Genomic DNA, 20,206 nt, shown 5'->3' on the forward strand with positions numbered 1-20,206 from the left:
TGCTCACCTTAGCTTCATCTGTATCCAAACTGACAATGAAACCAGAAACGACTTCCTTACAGTTAGTACAAGCATTGTCACCCTGAAAGTGGAAGCGAATATGGTTCCTGGTATTGTATTCAGACATGGTCAACATGTAACCGACAGCCATTGTCGTGAAGCCTTAGAAACGTCGTAAGGAGGCTTATAACTGTTACTTCAGTAGTGACTCAGTGATGGTGTCCTGTTTCTTATGAATGCAAATTGAATCTCACAAAAGCATCTGGGACACTCAATGTTCAGCGTTATCGAGAGCAAGTACTGAATATTGCCGTTTTCTTTTTCAGTCGATAGACATTCCTTGATGACAATGGTTGGCCTCACCGTTCACAAGACGTAATCACCCATGTCCAGATCAAGGTATCCACACATTACCATGACCTACAAGGAGCCCCGTTGGAAATCCTATCAAACATCTTTAGATCCATCTTGGAGTGTAAGAAGTGCGGCATTTCTAGAACTAGACAACGAAAAGCCTCTTTCGGGTTTACGTATCCCTATAGGTCTGTGATATACGATTATATTGACGCATGGTATTAACTCAACTGCGTTATTCAGCATTGTTTTGTGTAAACAGACCCAAGAATTTATAATCCCCTAAACGATGTTTAGAAACAATATACAACTTCCTAACTTCCTAATATTGGGATAGGTTCAGCTATGGTCATTGTAGATATATTGCCAAAAACACAATTGTGTATAATCACCGTATGTGTATCGACTGCGACTCATCGTGGACACGTTTCTATACAGATGAGCAACAAGAAGGGATGTTCTGTTCAGGGAGATAGCAGCTGTACATAGTACAGTCCCCGATTCTCCTTCGAAGAATCCATCCTTTTTGTTTTGACTGGTTGTCGGGTAACATTTTATTTTGCACCTCCTGGTGACGTGACAGCGTCTCGTTTTTATGTTAGTATTATATTTGTTATACGTATACACTGTTCGGATGTCCCCCTTGTTTGCTCATTAATCTTTCGAGAGATTATGACCATTAATGGAGTGTATGTGTGGTTCAGACTGAGTGCGTGCGTATGTGCTTTAATGCAACGCACATTGCATTGCAAACTTTCTAGTAACAAGGAACTCAATCGTCTACTTGAACAAAATGACATTTGGCATAAGTCAGTAATCTTGGCCACGAGTTATTAATGTTTAAAATCCCCATTGACGAGCAATGTTTTACATCCGGTGATATACACGTGTTTGAACATAGACTTATTCATACTTTTGCACTTAGTAAAGTTAACGTGACTTCTGTGGCAGCTTTTCTGATTGAAAGTTATTTCCAGTAATCGATGCATTTGCTGATCACATGACCCGTTCGTTCACAAGGATGAGACTGAAAGTGTGGATACATTTGTTCATGAAATATGTCCTGGGTTGCAATCGTCTGTAAACCAGGAAGCGGTTTCCCTAAATTAAATGATACATGGTAATGTGAGAACTCGTTTAGTAGCAGCCCACATACAGAGCACTGAAGAGTTGATTATGATTCCTGCTTGTACTCGTTCATAGTTAACCACAAAGAACTAATGTCGACACCGCAGAAAATTAATGCACACCTCAATGGAGACGTGCTGCTTTTCCAAAGATCAGTTGTGTATGACAGACAACGAATAATGACATAGGCGTTGTGAATTTCCATGTGTTTTAGAAGACAAGAGTGAGTAAGTGTGACTTTAGCAATTTTGCAGAAATGACCTCAGAGGACACCAGAAAATGGCTTCACACAGAGCAAGCGTCAGGTGATAATAACTATAAAATTTCCAACACTTTTGTGTCAGGCAAAACTTTGTGTTTGTCTTGTGTTGTTTGTTTCAGTAAACTGTTGACTGTTTCTTTTGTCACTTTGCACAATCGACATTCCACATCTTTGAACGTGGAAGGTTTGGTGTAAATTGTGTTAAAGAGAACACTTTTCGAAACGCCCGTAAACATGTTATTGGGCTGCTTCTCATTAAAATGACTATTTCTATTATCATTAAAAATACTTTCCACAACTTTGATAGTGGAAGCTTGTGGTCCGAACATAAGCATCACCACCTTGGATGCAGATCTTAGTGTCAGTATCAAATATTCAAACTTTACCTTTGTATAGAATAAAATTCAAGGAGCTCCAGTCTTGATGTCTACATTACACAACCAAGTGAGCTCCTTCTTCAACGTGTGCAAAGAACATTACACTTACACTTGCTAAAATTCATTTTCATCAGGATTACTACTTAGAAGGGCCTCCAAAATATTCCTGGAAGACAAGTGTGACCATTGTAGTAGAATACACTGAATTTATTTTGAACACCTACTACCATCACAGTTTGAGAATGATTTTTACATTTGTGATGAGCAATATTCCAACATTTCCAGCCTTTGGTGTAAAATTACATTTCACAACATTCGAGATGCAACTTAGCATGCTCTTGGTACGAAGATATCCAAGGGTGTTTACATATGACATATGAGATTTCAAAGGGTTTCATACTACACTTGCTCTGAAGTGATCAAGACTACAACATTCACGGCACACTAAAGCTTTCAAAACATTGTATGGTAGACATATGGAGGATATTTCGAAATATGATGTTCCAAGGATGTGAAATGTGTTTTGTCGGTTACTTTGACTCAAATTGAGATATGGCAGCGTCAGTTTGGCAGACTGATAACAATGTGGGCGATATAGCAGTTCTCTGACAACTGTTGTTGATGAAGGGATCGATACGATAATTTTTCCCCGCCGTGCTATTGCTGGGATTTAGTATAAGCGGCGTAAACAATACTCACTCACACTCAGTCATTCCTTCATGCGGGCCACATTTAGTGTTTAAAGCGTTCACTCGATAGACCTGCTCTATTCTACACGAGGCACAATGTCTGAAGCCGATTGAATCTCATTGTGACCGTCACAGATTTTTCAGGTCCTGTTTAGTCATGAGGTGCTGAAATTATATCTGCACCTAATATACTGGTATAATAATCAGTGTTGTTGTTGTTGTTGTGACGTTGTATCTTGATTTGCTTTAAAAAGAAACATATATCCGTGAATCATTCCGTTTTTGGTGTTATTCTGTTTCATTTTTCTTGTAAACAGGTGAACTCCTTTATTAAGATGATAAGCAAAACAACTCATTTATAAACAGCTGGTTATTTATTTCAGTGCGAGTATACAAGCAAATTCAATTTGAGGTTCCGCGGTGAACTATGCTCTGCAAAAGATAAAGCTTCAATCAGCAGATATCCCATACAATTTTGGGACATGGAAATAGTTCCTTTTCAGTCCTATGAATAAATGGTTGGATTTGAAATGTTCAGCTAGTATACACTAGAACCGTTTAGACAACCACAGGTCAATAATTTCTACTAAACCAGTTCGCAAAAGCACAGATATCACAAATAAATCATTCAGAAACATGTTCGACAACCAACTCCTCTCGGACAATCCTAGGTGTAAATTCATAGTATACGTCTTGAGGACAATGCAGATGTAAATTTATAGTGTACGTCACGAGAACAATACAAAATGTAAGTCTATAGTATGCGCCTGTCTAGTATCTCGCACCACAAAGTTTCTGGACAATTTCACGTCCGTAAAAATACCATTTTCTACTTATGGCGACGTTTTTCTCAAAATCAAAAACATTGTAGATTGAGGCAAACCTCAGTCGATATTACACAACATTTGAAAACATATTTAACGGTGCATATAACTATTAAGCAGGAACATGTATTTAACTGCCTTCAGCACAGTAGGTCAAATATACCTTGTTTCGTGATACTTCACAACCTGTAGTACTCTGGTAAAATCTGAAACACAAACAAATGAGGATTGTGAGTAACAAACAAGCATGATGCAATCAATAATGGTGCATTCACATGTAGAAAAGTTTTAAAATATGTGGGTTGCAAGCATGTACAAACTGTATTTGTTCTACATACTAGAGTCAGTGTTATCATGAGCAGATGTTCACACAGATTAAATTATGTCTTCTCTTCCCTGAACCAATGTCACTCACACAACCATCAGTATACGTGTTTGTATAAACTACCATCTTCGCAATGCATGTCATGCGTTTGTCGTGATAAGCTTATGCTTGATTAAAGAACTTGCACATTTAATCTGACACAAATATGACGAATGGTTGTCAGCCATGGTTTGTACAAAGTGATCCAACAAAATTACATTTAGATGTTTAGGTTGCAATTGGTTGCTTTGGGTGGGTTCTTGTTAACTCCGAACTCAACATGGTGGCGGGTTGTAAATAGACAATCCAGTAATCAGCAGCATCATCATCCATCTACACAACAGGCATATGATGCCGTGTCTGAACGAAGTCAACACACATGACAGTCCGGTACCACTTATGACAAGAATGGGACACTGAAGACCAACTCTAACCCGGATCTTCACAGGTTAGGAGTGTAGGTACTGATATATCTTGTTGTTTAGTACTGGTCCAGAGCATGATATGCTTCTGTATTGTGCAGAGTGTATGGGTATTCAGCATTGGCTGTGTATAAACATGCATTCTGAGAAATTCATCGGCATATTGAAATTACATGGCCGTGACTGAGGTAAAAAATGAGAATTGAACAGTACAGTCACCCTGCATATCACGTTGCTTATCTTACCGCACACATAAATGCAGTTTTCTGATTGGCTGGGTGTTCTTTTATTTTCAATGTACACCTCTTAAAAGCTTGTGACATTTTTTTTATGTGCCTGGCTGGGAATTCCGAAATCATTTAGTAGTTCGTGGTACTAATTCCTTATCTCGGATGACAGTGAATGACGTATGGTGAACAGAAATACCGATGTTTTGCGAATTGGTTTTTCTTGTCGTCTACAAAATCTAATGATGGTTACAAAATATTTTGTACTCTTCCTTCAAACACGTTGTTCACTGGTGCCTCGGGACCCATGGGTTGATGTACTCTCGATTTTTGTTCATGTCCCCCTCGGCCTTCCCCACACGTTCCCCTCGTGACCAGTCAATTACAACTTAAAGTGTACCATAAAGTTAGTGGTATTAAAGAAAGAGAAGAAGAAATTATCTTGCTGTTTAATTGCTACCTGTTGGACAAAGGGCTTTCTAAGCAACAAATCTTCACTTTTCTCTGGACATAAAGTAGCTAGAGGGCAAACATCCTCGGGATCCTGAAAGAGAAATAATTGAACAACAATCATTCATATGTTACGATGTGATCCATGTGCCTAACGTAAGCTTTGTAATCTTCAATTTACTTCGCAGTCTTATGTTGGACTGCGTTGACTGTTTGATATATAGCGAGAATGTGGTCTGGGCTGTCTAACTGTGACACCTCCATAATAAAACATATTGAGTCCCACTATTGGATTACTGTGGTTTAAATCAGATCTATCTGAAGGTTAACTAGCCTGTAATTAATCACCCACATCTTAACATCCTCCTATCAATGACAAAATGTATTGTTTCTAAAAATTTGTTATTCGAGTGTATAAATTGTGAGCATATTTCATACCACGTTTTCAAAATGTAATTCAACACCTCGGGGATCAGCGCGCGATGCACTAAACAAGAAAGTAAAAAGGTTTTAGTAGAATTAAGTACCCCAAAATATATGTATTTCAACAAACATTAATGGCAGCTGTGTGTACTATGTAACTTCAGGAAATTTTATGTGGGTTACAATGAAGCATGATTGCGTCACAAGATTGTATTTAAAATTTATCAATGTGCGACTATTTTCATTACTTTAGTATATAAGACAAGAGTGTACTTACGATTTCCTCCAGAAAGTAAGCCGAAAGCGTGCTGCAAACGCCATCACTGATGTACTGTGCGATCGATTGCTGTCATAAAGGAGAGATGCACGATGAATCCATGGCAATAAATTATGCTTGATATGTGCCATGTATCAACATATACCTCGTCCTGTTTAGCAACATTTTCAGCAACGCATGCTTCTTTAGGTTCGTGAACACTGACCTTTTGGGAATAAAGTTATATTTAACTATATATGATGATAGAAACAAATCCAATTTGTATCTCAGTGTATAAGTTCTTACCGTAACTTCAACTGTGTCGAAACTGGCAATGAAACTAGCAACAGCTTCCTCACAGTTAGTACAAGCATTGTCATCCTGAAAATGGAATACAATTTCGTTCCTGGCATTGTGTTCAGTTACGAATATTTGGGCATTTGTCTGAGCACATTTGTTGAAACGTATAAGCATGGCAAAGATTCTTGTTGTTGGGAACCACGGGATTTAAGGTACCCAAGACTCTAGTTATCTGAGAGCACTTTACTAAGATCATATAAATTTTCGCTGTTATTACCGTTTGTATTGAGATCTATACAGACTTTTGGAATTCAACGTCTCGAGACACAGGTGTGCAACACTGCACCAAACACCAGGAACCTTCAACACAAACATTTTTCATCAGTTTTAAATCATCTTACAATATGCATTCAGTTTTGCCATTAATAATTTGATATATAAAATACAATGAACATTTACCCCATGCATTGTTTAAATGTCCTTCCGGGTTTTTTTCTGAGATATTTCTGATAGATATTTATTCAGAAATGGAACAATTTTGTGTACCAAACGTTCAAAAACCTCCTTTGGCTTACCGCGTTTGCCACGACATACCGAAGGAGTCCTGGTGCAAGCGGATGGACAGCAGAGGAACACTAAAACAAGACAATACAACTTTCAAACATGTGAGATACTCGAACTATTTACAATATTCAAACGACCTTTGTATGCAAACCATGTTTGATTAGGTCATAATATTTGCCCTAGCAGATAGGCACATGTGATTGATGAATCGTGGTCAACCATAACTGCCCTGCTTGAGAGTGTTTATTCTTCCATCACACGGGATAACTACTTCAATGTAGACATAGTCTGGGATCTTTCAGTGCAGTTTACTCTCAATTAGTATTGAGTTGTTTAAAACAGATATTGAACTTCAAATAAAATAGCTTCATTTTGCATTGAGGACCGATATTATTTTTTCAGTATGCTATTGTTCTCGTTAGGTTTATGATAAATTGCTAGCTATCCTTTGGGCTTTACAATATCCTATCGCTTTACAAATCTCTATATACATAATGTGGCTGAACCATTACCTGAAGGTACTTTACATATAACGAACAAAATATTCAAATGATGAATCAGAGGACAACTGGTCAGTTTCACTGGTAATTCATGGTAAGAAGTTATCGTCATTAAAATTGTCATTTGTGTGATGTTGGTTTCTTAATACTTGTAGATACGTCTTGAAACATTTACTTACTGATTCATATCAAACGTATGGTGAAAGGTAACAACATATTTCATCATTGACGAATTGTCCTACCATTGCTTGAAATGTAAAGAAAGAGATTACAGCCATGAACTCTGAAAACATGTAATACCAGTTGTCTTAACTGGCTTGATTGCTGGACGCATGGAATTTAGTAATTGATGAACGATTCGTGCACAAGTATAAAGGAGTGAGTGATTTAGTCAGTCAGTAACGTTACATCGGCAATATGTAAGCCATATCGTGACGAGAAGATGTTTGATATTGAAATGGAATGTGCGTCACCAACAACTGAAGGTACATACTAGGAATCAAATATAAAAGACAACCGACTAGCGTAAGAGAAAGACATTTCTGACATTTGCAAATACTAAGCTTAGCTCCATTCCTTTAAAATATTTACGTCGTATAGAAAGAAGTCATTTGACAAAAAATTAGATTCTACTCGTCATTCAGCATCATTTCTCATCCTGTGTAGTTTGTTAACAGTAAAGAGCAGTGACCGAAACGTTAACAAATAACATCCAGGTCCTGCAGCAAGATATCAGATGATGGCAACATCATATTAATGAAGGCGTCACAATCGTCTACATTCGGCGTGAAATTAACTGTATGCTTGTGCAAACGCATCCTCTATATCTGAAGGGTATACGTTCCGATTACTCTCCACTATACCACTTACCACGCCCTCCTCGGTTACCAATCTTGCAATTACTCCGGCAATAATTTCTTTGCAGTTTGCACAGCTGTCGTCATCCTGAAAGTATTACATCCGATCATGTTTGCTATACCAATTATGTTGTAATTTGACATTGTTCAAGCACACAAGGAGTTTGTAATTTTCCAACAAACGAAATGCCTTCATGATATATAGCTGTCTGACATGGCCAACTGTTGATGTCTACTGTGTCGTACTTATTATACTTCGACTTTGCAATCTCGGTATGAAGATTTTTATCATATTCCAAAGAAACAAAGTGCCTCAATAAAGCTACATGATGTGATGTTTGTTGGAAGGGTGCTTAACGCCGCACTTAGTAATATTCTAGCAATATGGTGAATAGATACATGACACCTTTGGATTAGACTAATGAAAAAATGATGCTTAGAAGGAGAATCTATTTATACCGCCCGCTGCATTTGGATTCTTTAGCTGCCTGTTCTTCCAGTTATCGTATAGTGATATAACTGAAACATCAAAGTGTATGGTAATGAAAGTATATGGTAAACAAGTGTAGAAATATGCAGTTGCAATCAACTTCTAGATTATACTGCTCCAAAATGTGTGGACGCCTATTACAACATTATTTGGCTCCTTACCATCTACAGTATATCACAAAATGACATATTAAATGTAACATATAAAAGACCTGGGTTGTTACGAGGGACGCACGACAGAGATGAAGCCGACGGAGGTATTCACACAACATTCACGTCCAACTCTGATATATTGTAATAAAATGGGATATTACTCAGTGTTATTCGCTCATTCGACACACTGTTTCTACTAAGGTTACGCGGTCTTTGAAACAACACGCGGGCTTTGACTTCACGAGTCTGACTTTATCATCAGCATGATTGTTATTATGAATTACTGTCATTTTCTTATAAAACATATCTGAAGGTCAACGTAGACGTCTGATGGGGTAATCCATTGTGCATGTCTGTTTATTTGTATGTTTGTGTGTAGGTTGTGTTTGTGCTTCTATGTGTCTGTTTCTGTGGGAGTGTGCATCCCATACAACGACGTAACCTGATACATACTAGATAAGTGTCGGTAGGGATATGTTGAAGGCCTAAACAAACATGTGTTGAAGTTTTATTACTATTATTGCATTACACAACTGAGTCGGCTTCTGACACAGGCCTAAAGTCTTTCAGGTATTATATAGGAATGAAAATGTTGGATCTATCTGTCAGTTCTTCGTATTGGATCGCTTCTATATATGTGTCTATTATCTATGAAACTTTCCATAAAAAATACTCAACACTCTATATCATATATCACAATGTCTGCTTAACGTTGTTGTCAGTGTTTAAGTCCTATGAAATATGTAATCTGCATATCAGATATCGTTTGCTATGAGTAAGAGTCTTTGAGATTTTACTACCAAACACTGAATTGTGGGCATCTGTGCCTCATATACCCGCATATAACTTCCACTACGATAGTCTTTATGTTGCATAAGATTCTCTTCTCAAAGGTTACAGCAAAAACAATGTACCAAAGATGTACGGATATTTTCACGTTTTCACATGTGTGCGCGTATGTGAGTGTGTGCATATAGGTGTGTGTGTGTGTGTGTGTGTGTGTGTGCGTGAGACGTATAATACTATTTGACGAAGTTCTTCTCTGCCCACTTGAAAGGCTGAAAGGTGAATACATTTTACGCATCAGGTTGTAAAGTGTCATTCACAAAGTGCAATTACTGTATACCTCTTATTCGCGTGTGCATCGTTGTGTATGTTGTGTGTGTGTTTGTTTGTTTTTGTTTGTTTGGTTGTTTTGTTGTTTATTTGTGTGTGTGTGTGTGTGTGTGCTCTAACACGGGGTCTTTGCACGGGAAGGGAAGATGCATCTAGTTTCTTAGTACGAGGGTTGGCTGAAAAGTTCTCAGCCTGAGTGGTTTTTTCCCCACCAGGTAGAGACAGGTGTTTGCCACCAATGGGGACAATCATTTAGTGAATCATAGACACAAGAACTACAAACGTACTAATAGTTTTTTCTCAACTACAGCTCTTTTGGTAAACCTACCCTCTGAAATCATCAGAAATAGACAAAACTGAATACAGGGCAGTCATCAAGTACTTGCAAAAAAAGGGATGTCCCCAACACAGATACATGCTGACATGGTCTCCACTCTAGGGGATGATGCTCCTTCATTTTCCACAGTAAAGAAGTGGGCTGCAGAATTTAAGCGTGGCAGACAAAGCCTTGATGATGACCCACGCTCAGGAAGGCCTTCAACAGCAACCACTCCAGAAAACATCACGCGAGTGCTCGATATGTTGATGGATGATCGACGATTGACTACTCGACATATTGCTAGTGTAGTGGGCATCTCTCATAAGAGGGTTGAGCATATTATCACCAACGAATTAGGAATGACTAAAGTTTCTGCAAGATGGGTGCCAAAGCTCTTGACAGCAGAACAGAAACGTGTCAGGTTCCAGACGTCCCTTGACAATTTGCGTCGTTTTGAAGCAGATCCCGATGATTTTGTGGCACGATTTGTAACCATGGATGAGACCTGGATATATCACTTTCAACCAGAAACAAAACTACAGTCAAAACAGTGGAAGCATCCTGATTCACCAGCTCCGAAGAAAGCCAAGTCTGTTCCTTCAGCTGGAAAGGTGATGGCATCAGTCTTTTGGGATTCCAGGGGTATTCTGCTCATTGACTATCTTGAAAAAGGTCAAACTATCAACGGCAGATACTATGCTGATCTACTGAATCAGTTGCGAGAAGCAATCAAAGCCAAACGACGAGGGATGATCGCTAAAGGTGTCCTCTTCCACCAAGACAATGCGCCTGTTCACAAATCGGTGGTGGCCATGTCAACAATCCGCGATTGTGGCTTTGAACTCATAGACCATCCTCCTTATTCACCTGATTTGGCTCCTTCTGACTTCCACCTGTTCCCCAAAATGAAAAAGAAACTCGCCGGTCGCCATTTTGCAAGTAATGATGACGTCATTTCCGCCGTGACTGATTTTTCTAGGGTAGCTGAAGAAGATTTCTTCCTTACCGGGATTCGGGCCTTGCACCATCTCTGGAAAAAGTGTGTGAACTTGGAAGGGGACTATGTAGAAAAATAAATTACAAACGTGGACTTTGTAACTTTTATTCACAGTGAGGCTTAGAACGTTTCAGCCAACCCTCGTACTAAGCAATAACATAATCTATGCCTTATTGTTCAAAGGTTCCTTGGAATGCGACAAGATGATTTTGAATATTCAAATATGTGTGAATTTCCATGGAATATAGTTTGCCCAAAGAGTGTTAACGTTGCAGATGCTTCTCTTTACAATATCTGCCGGCAAACAATTTCCAGGTGTATGTGTTCGTACGTGCAGACGTGTGTGTTTTGGGGATATGTGAACACTTAACAACGGTCGCCTCGTTGAAAGGGTGAAAAGCTCATTTGCAAAAGTGTTATGTGTCATTATATCGAGAGGACATCCTGTGTCGTTTCTGAAAATAATCAAATATTCCGTTTCTACTGTTCACAGAGTCCATCATAAATAGTGCTGGCTATTGACAATTACAACTATCACATATCCTTTAAACGGTCTGTACATTGAAACCTGTTTCATAACGATTCCTTTTGCTTTCAGTGATCCTTTCAGTACTTTAAGTACCCTTTCCATGCATGCACCCATCTTGACTGCTCTCTCTGTGACAATGACATTAACAATCAACTATTCTAACAATTAACATTCTAAAATATTATCTTTACATCGTATGTAGCGGTACTTGAATATGCTGTTGGTGTTGCACACACTGTTGTTCTGTTTAAGCATATTTAACATGCATTGAGGAGATTTCAGTCCAGTAAAGTCCATTCTGCTATATGTGGAGAGGTGAAGGTGTATTTTCGTGAAAGCTGAGTACACCTATCAGGAGTGAGTCAGTGAGTGAGTGTAGTTTTACGCCACACTCAGCAATATTCGAGCTACATGGTGGCGATGGGTAACTGGAACAGACAACCCATGGACACCATGAACGTTATTCTAGGCTTTTGGGACGGCATGTGTCAACCCAGTCAGTCAGTCTGACCACCTTATTCCGTCACTGAAGGTCAGTTCTAACCCGGATCTTCACAGGTACCACCCATCAAGCGTTCTATTAGTGTGGGCCAATTATGACACGTGATAAAGATTTTAAATATCACATTCCAAATCACTTTGGTGTTTGGTGAATTTCTTTTATGCTAAACGCCTTCATCAAGACAGTAAGTAAAACAACACATTGGTAAACCTCTGATTATTTATTAATTTTACTTATATAAATAGCATTATTCCATGGGTGATGCTCAAGTTGCGTTTCTTTGCTGGACCTGTCTCATGCCGCTGCCCTGTAACAGATAAAACTTCGTTCATATGATATTCAAGAGACAGAATGTATTGTTGCATAGAATCTCATCATTCGTAATCTTAGGAATCGATGTTTGAATTTGAGTTGGGTAAAGGCTGTTCTGACGACAGGGCATATGTCTACAAGCGCAAAAGTGAAATTACATCAGGCCACATTTGGGATGAAATGGTGGGACGCCATCCATTTCCTCTAGCAACGCAGCAAGAACCAAATCATTCCAAGAACATGGAATGATCATCCTCACGCAAAACGGCCTCAATGGACCAACATGTTTAAAGGTGCCAGGCCTTCATATAAAATGTGTTTTTCTATTGACCTACACGCGACTTAAACGTTTTAGACGTTTTTGTAATGATTTTTTAAAGTGTAACACTTATGTCAGTAACCAGTTCGCTAAGTATCCGTTCAACCATTAATTCAACATCAGTCAATATTACAACATTGGAACACACATATTGAACAATGTATGGCTTCCATTATGGAAAACTCTAAACCATACCTTATTGGGTGATAAATCAAAACTTGTAATGTTTCGTTAATATCTGAAACATACGAATATAATGATTCAGCAACAAATAAAACACATGGCACAATAATAGTACAAATAAAACCTGCCACTCAAATATGCATATGTTTGTACAAACAACCACATTACCCTGTACATTTTGTAAAAAATTGTTATAAAAGATTTTGATATGAAAGAAACTTTGTATGCTCATTGGATTATACAATATATTCTGGGACGAGTATGGCGGGTGATTGTTAATTCTGGTTTGTAGAAAAGGAATGATATTTAGATGTTTAGGCATTAAGATATATGGTCGTTACATTCCTACCTTTTGGACAAAGGTATTCGTAAACAAAGTATTAGATGGCTTCTCTCCAACTTCCTCTGGACATAAGGTGGCTACAGTGCAAACCTCCTCAGGATCCTGAAGGAAAAACAATGGCAATCACTTCCACTCATATTAGACAGTATAATCTATTGGATCACTATAAGCTTTGCAAATCTTCACCTCGCTTGAGTGGCTGAAGTTGTATAAACAACGCTGTTTTATGTTTACTTTTGTTCATAGTAAGAATGTGATTAATACATTAATGTCTTGCACTTTCACTTTAAGCGTTTGTATTCTAAACATAGCAACTATATGGTAAAATACATCAGATCTACAACACTAGGTCACAAGAAGGTTTTGTTATTATCAGTCTGTTTATACTTGTTCGTCAAGTGAAAATAAATTGTGCCATTATCTCATACCATGTTTTCAACAATATAATTCAACACCTCCGGGATCAGCGCGCGGACCTCAGCGGTGCACTAAAACAACAAGATAAAAGCTTTGTACTAAAGTGCGGTACAATTTCTCTCTCTTTCAATCAACATAAATGACAACTGCACGTGTCGATTTAGGGTTGTGTATGTCGTTACAATAAAGTCATTTAATACGTTAGAAAAGACTATATCGACACATATTTCACATAATGTGCAATGCATAGCTACAGTATAAAACACACATATCATACACTTACGATTTCTTCCAGAAAGTAAGCAGAGAGAGTGCTGCAAACGACATCGTTGATATACCGTTCAACGGATTCCTGTCATAAAGAAGACATGCATAATAAATAATTGATGACAAATATTTTGATTTGTGCCCCTCACATCATAACACACAAAAAACAACATACGTCCATTTCGATTCTTAAGCAGCAGGTGAATAGAATGTCATTAATTTTAATTGTATACGATAATTAAAATCAAAAGTGCACTTCAGTGTATATGTGCTGACCTTAACTTCAACTGTGTCCAAATTGACAATGAAACCAGCAACGACTTCCTTACAGTTTGTACAAGCATCGTCCCCCTGAAATGGAAACGAATATCGTTTCAGCCATTATGTTCAAACTTGAATGCTCAAATATTCAAACTTGGAATGTTTCGTGGACTTATACAATATCCTGATGAACATGGAATATAGCTTAATCACTGATCACGTTATTACCGTTTGTACTGAGCTCTTTGTGGACGTCTTGAACTGACTGGTCAGCGTCTCGGGACACAGATGTGCCATACTGCACCAAACCTCAGGATCCTTAAACGCAAGTATCTTTCGTCAATTATACATGAACATCTCAAGCAGTAAATTCATAGATGCTTAGACAATTTACGGTGTACATATTATCAAACATGTCCTTCATTACATCTAGGATATTCATAATTTCGTTTATTCAGAAATATATGAGTGTATTTGATGTAGAAAATGGTGGTGTTTTTCGTCTTACCGCATTTTCTACGACATACTGCAGAAGTCCTGGTACAAGCGCTTGAACAGCAGACGAACACTAAAAAAAACATTATAAGTTCAGACTTCGAAATTGCTGATACAGGATATAAACACGTGGATATTCATTAAAAAACTGAAGATAATCAATTCTGTAATTGAGATGGTAGAAGGACAGGAAAGCGAATTATTTTGCATGACTCTTTTGATTCTTTGACAACAATTATAAATATTAAATGTTAAAACAATACTATTGAGAAAGAAGTTAGTTTTAATATTTCTTATATTTCGGATGACACCTTCCAGATCGCTGACTTTCTGTACCGTTAATCAGGTGCATGACGCTGAGGGTGACTGTTCGATTGACTCAACCTAACAATACTACAACAATCTGTACTTTTACTTACATTTACTTACTGATTACAACTATTTACTTACTGATTCATAGGAAACGTATGGTGAGAGGTAAGCACATATTTCATTATTCAGGAATTGTTCAACCATTGTCTGAAATGTAAAGGTGATATTTACATCACAGAGATTCATAACACGTGAAAGAAAGTTTCATTCACGTGAAAGAAAGTGATTTCCATAATCAACGAACCGGTCGTCCAAAAAATTCAACTTACAAACGACAACCTTCAATCTACATCTGTAATCTGTGGACAGATAAATGATGCATGGTATGACTATAGAATAATGGGCGAAACATAATTGCATGTCCTTACACATTGCTAAATATCGACAACAATACTGTTCGTGATATTAAACCCCTATTACCTCTTCTTGCATTGCCAGGAAAACTAATCATTGCTAATTTACTTGTCAGGGATAAAAAGCAATGCCTCTACTCATATCTCTCACGATTCGTCATTGACATTTGCCGTCCCTAGACAGAGAGATTTATTTGACTGGCGTTTCTATATACACCTGAAAAGCAATGTTTTGGTTTTTGACAATACGCTTAAAGACTTACCACACCCTCCACTGTTTCCAATCTTGCAATCACGCCTGCAAGGATTTCTTTGCAGTTAGTACAGGTGTCGACATCCTGAAAAGAATATGTAAGATCATGTAAACGTGTGACGTTTTTTACGCCTCCACAGATACTTTCGATGCCCTTGGAAACGGCAAAAGGATTGATCTTTAAAGGATTTCCATCAGAACTTTCAATGACCAAAATCCTTGACCAGGAATCAGTTTTGAAAGTAGATACCTCTTCATCGGATGAAGAAGCATATGACGACGTTTGCTAGTTTTAGATGAACCAGATTGAGCGTTTTCACTCATGGTGTATTAGTGTAATTCAACAACCCTGCCCTCTACCCGCCATGGGGTGTCAACAAGAACTGTGCTGCAGTGGAAACCAGACTGCAACAGCAGGGTTACAGGGATGTTATACTCCAGAAAATACAGACTTGAAAAGCCATGGTATCTTAAAGAATAAGTGTCAGACTGGTTCGGCCCATGACACTGTTCTTAAGACCACGGAAGTCAGAGGTCTATATAACCAGATGGACCCATGAGCCACCGCCTTCTGGCGTAGGACTCTAGGTCAGTAAATGTAACAATAATTTGTATACTAGATTATAAAATGACCAATACCCAAAAATGTAAGTGCAAAACGTAAGCAATTTCTATGGACAGGGCAACGGCGTGATTGAATCGGGCCCATTCAACCTCCAGTCTAGATGAAGTCAGGGCCAAAGTGGTGTGTTGAGAAACAGGAACACGGTCATTTGCCCCTGTTACCCTCAACTACCAGGATCCCTTCCTCCACCGACACAGAGCTGCAACCCACGGCTAACGGTTTGGTAGACCAAATATTTCCCCGGGTCCACAACGGGGGTTGGCGAGCACTTAGCGTTACTCAGCACCCACCACGAGGAGATGTCTCGCCACGGGTGCCCATATGGTGACTAGATACATGCCACCTTTGGATTAGATTAACGAAAACATGATGCTTAAATAAAGAATCTATTTATACCGCTGCATTTGGATTCTTTAGCTGCCTGTTCTTCCAGTTACCGGGTAGTGATATAACTGAAACATCAAAGTGTATGATAATGAAAGTATATGGTAAACAAGTGTAGAAATATGCAATCGCAATCAACTTCTAGATTATACTGCTCCAAAAAGTGTGAACACCTGTTACTACATTATTTGGCTCCTTAACATCTACAGTATATCACAAAATGACATATTAAATGTAACATATGAAAGACCTGGGTTTTTATGAGGGACGCATTACAGAGATGAAACCGACGAAGGTATTCACACAACATTCAGGTCCAAATCCGATATATTGTAATAAAATGGAATATAATCAGACTTATAATGTAGCATCGATTTCTCCAGGATCGGGTGGTAAAATTCGCTGACTTGGTTGACACATGTCATCGGTTCCCAAGTGCGTAGATAGATTCTCATGCTGTTGATCACTGGATTGTCTGGTCCAGACTCGATTGTTTAAAGACCACCGCCGTATAGCTGGAATATTGTTCAGTGCGGCGTTAAACTAAACTCACTCACTCACTCACTCACTCAACATCTCACAACGTCAACCTACCCGAGCCAAAGGAGAAACACAGGCCAACGATGAGAAGTGTGGTATTCATTTTCGGGGATACGATGTTGACGTCCAGTCACATTGTCTGAACTGAATGCCATGCAGGTATATATACCCGAGCTTTTGTAGCCATGTGTACAATCTGATGCCAATTAAAGTTACCACATGTCTACTAATGAGATCAAATGGTAAATTCAGAACAGCTGTCACCTTTGTTTACTAAGCGCTGACTGCTATTAGGGTTGTTTAACGTAACACATTTGGAGTCAATAAGTTAATGTGGTCAATAAGTGTTATGAGATGCGTATTGGAAAATGTTTGTAGTGAGTCAGCAACGTAGTTATCATCATTTTCGACGTCATAGGAATAATGAGATATATATTTTACTGTGATATTATTTTCCAGTATGTGAATACAGTATACAATACCATCATGTCGCTTTCCGTTTGCAACAAATCTCTGGTGTAACACTATTGTTTACTTATTTCTCACTATCTCTTCAAATACAATTTCGTAATGAGTCCATCTTACATGGATTGGATTCCTGGTGAATGGGGGAACACAAAACACAAATGGTTGCACACAGATGACATTACAAATATTTTCGTAAAGTGTCATTCGCTCATTCGACACACTGTTTCTACTAAGGTTACGCGGGCTTTGACTTCACAAGTCTGACTTTATCATCAGCATGATTGTTATTATGAATTACTGTCATTTTCTTATAAAACATATCTGAAGGTCAACAGAGACGTCTGATGGGGTAATCCATTGTGCATGTCTGTTTATTTGTATGTTTGTGTTTAGGTTGAGTTTATGCTTCTATTTGTCTGTTTCTGTGGGAGTGTGCATCCCATACAACGACGTAACCTGTTACATACTAGATGAATGTCGGCAAGGATGTGTTGAAAGCCTAAACAAACATGTATTTAAGTTTTATTGTTATTATTGCATTACACAACTGAGTCAGCTTCTGACACAGGTCTAAAGATCTTTCAGTTATTATGTAGGAATGAAAATATTGGATCTATCTGTCAGTTTTTTGTATTGGATCGCTTCTCTGTGTGATTGTGCGCGGTTTTGGAACACTGGATTTAGTCATACATTTTCTTATATAGACCATTATCTATAAAACTTTCCATAAAAATACTCAACACTCTATATCGTATATCATAATATCTGCTTAATGTAGTCAGTGTTTAAGAGTTATTAAATATGTAATCTGCATATTAGATGTCGTTTGCCGTGAGTAAGAGTCTTTGAGTAAGAGAACAGTGTGTGTACGCGCTGCATCATCCAAATAGTGCTCGAAAACCTGTTATATGAAGTAGAAAGCATAATATATAAATTTTTAATTTCTGTTTTTCGCAAATGAATACAATTTAGTTTCGTATCAGCGTCCATGAACAATGTTTGTACATACATTTAGATTTTACTACCAAACACTGAATTGTGTGTATCTGTCCCTCGTATACCCGCATATAACTTCCACTACGATAGTCTTCATGTTGCACACGATTCTGTTCTCAAAGTTTACAGTAAAACAATGTACCGAAGAGGTACGGATATTTTCACGTTTTCACATGTGTGCGAATACTTTTTACGCATCAGATGGTAAAGTGTTATTCACAAAGTGCAATTACTGTATACTTCTTATGTGCGTGTGTATCGTTGTGTATGTTTTGTGTGTGTGTGTGTGTGTGTGTGTGTGTGTGTGTATGCGTGTGTGTGTGTGCTCTACCACGTGGTCTTTGCACGGGAAGATTAGCTGCATCTAATGTTTTAGTACTAAGCACTAACTTAATCTATGCCTTATTGTTCAAAGGTTCCTTGGAATGTGGCAAGATGATTATGAATATTCAAATATGTGTGAATTCCCATGGAATATAGTTTGCCCAAAGAGTGTTAACGTTGCAGATGCTTCTCTTTACAATATCTGCCGGCAAACAATTTCCAGGTGTATGTGTTCGTACGTGCAGACGTGTGTGTTTTGGGGATATGTGAACACTTAACAACGGTCGCCTCGTTGAAAGGGTGAACAGCTCATTTGCTCAGTGTTATGTGTCATTATATCGAGATTACATCCTGTGTCGTTTCTGAAAATAATCAAATATGCCATTTCTGCTGTTCACAGAATCAATCATAAATAGTGCTGACAACTGACAATTACAACTATCATATATCCTTTAAACGGCCGGTACATCGAAACATGTTTCATAACGATTCCTTTTACTTTCAGTGATTCTTCCAGTAATTTAACCACCTTTTCCATGCATGCACCCATCTTGACTGCTCTCTCTGTGACAATGACATTAACAATTAACTATTCTAACAATTAACATTCTAAAACATTATCTTTACATCATATGCATGCACATACTGTTGTTCTGTTTACGCATATTTCACATGCATTGAGGAGATGTCAGTCCAATAAAGTCCATTATACTATATGTGGAGAGGTGAAGCTGTATTTTCGTCAAAACTGAGTACACCTATCAGGTGTGAGTCAGTGAGTGAGTGTAGTTTTACGCCACACTCAGCATTATTCGAGCTACATGGCGGCAATGGGTAAATGTTCGTAACTGGAACAGACAATCCATGGACAGCATGAACGTTATTCTAGGCTTTTGGGATACGGCAATATGTGTCAACCCAGTCAGTGAGTCTGACCCGGATCTTCACAGGTACCACTTATCAAGCGTTCAAGTAGTGTGCGCCAATTATGACACGTGATGAAGATTTTACATATCACATTCCACATCACTTTGGTGTTTGGTGAATTTCTTTTATGCTAAACGCCTTCATCAAGACAGTAAGTAAAACAACACATTGGTAAACCTCTGATTATTTATTTACTTATATAAATAGCATTATTTCATGGGTGATGTTCAAGTTGTGTTTCTTTGTTGGACCTGTGTCACGCCTC

At 38.2% G+C, this 20,206-nt stretch overlaps 2 protein-coding genes across 2 annotated transcripts in view; both read right to left on the minus strand.

Moving 5' to 3' along the window:
• LOC137283977 (prosaposin-like) overlaps positions 1 to 17,329 on the minus strand; it is a 28,752-nt gene extending 11,423 nt beyond the window's left edge. The window contains exons 1-15 of the mRNA XM_067815645.1: positions 17,281 to 17,329; positions 16,699 to 16,754; positions 15,688 to 15,762; positions 15,150 to 15,218; positions 14,713 to 14,772; positions 14,433 to 14,522; positions 14,220 to 14,294; positions 13,960 to 14,028; positions 13,688 to 13,747; positions 13,266 to 13,361; positions 8,011 to 8,085; positions 6,652 to 6,711; positions 6,083 to 6,157; positions 5,108 to 5,191; positions 8 to 82 (exon numbers count right to left, since the gene is read on the minus strand). Of these exons, the coding sequence (XP_067671746.1) occupies positions 8 to 82; positions 5,108 to 5,191; positions 6,083 to 6,157; positions 6,652 to 6,711; positions 8,011 to 8,085; positions 13,266 to 13,361; positions 13,688 to 13,747; positions 13,960 to 14,028; positions 14,220 to 14,294; positions 14,433 to 14,522; positions 14,713 to 14,772; positions 15,150 to 15,218; positions 15,688 to 15,762; positions 16,699 to 16,754; positions 17,281 to 17,329 (1,068 nt within the window). The remainder of the gene's footprint in view (positions 1 to 7; positions 83 to 5,107; positions 5,192 to 6,082; positions 6,158 to 6,651; positions 6,712 to 8,010; positions 8,086 to 13,265; positions 13,362 to 13,687; positions 13,748 to 13,959; positions 14,029 to 14,219; positions 14,295 to 14,432; positions 14,523 to 14,712; positions 14,773 to 15,149; positions 15,219 to 15,687; positions 15,763 to 16,698; positions 16,755 to 17,280) is intronic.
• Positions 1 to 20,206, minus strand: part of LOC137285088 (zinc finger protein ubi-d4-like) — a 283,874-nt gene that overhangs the window by 21,692 nt on the left and 241,976 nt on the right. The window lies entirely within an intron of this gene.

The sequence above is a fragment of the Haliotis asinina genome, chromosome 5 (assembly GCF_037392515.1).
Source record: "Haliotis asinina isolate JCU_RB_2024 chromosome 5, JCU_Hal_asi_v2, whole genome shotgun sequence".
Taxonomy (NCBI): Eukaryota; Metazoa; Mollusca; class Gastropoda; order Lepetellida; family Haliotidae; genus Haliotis; species Haliotis asinina.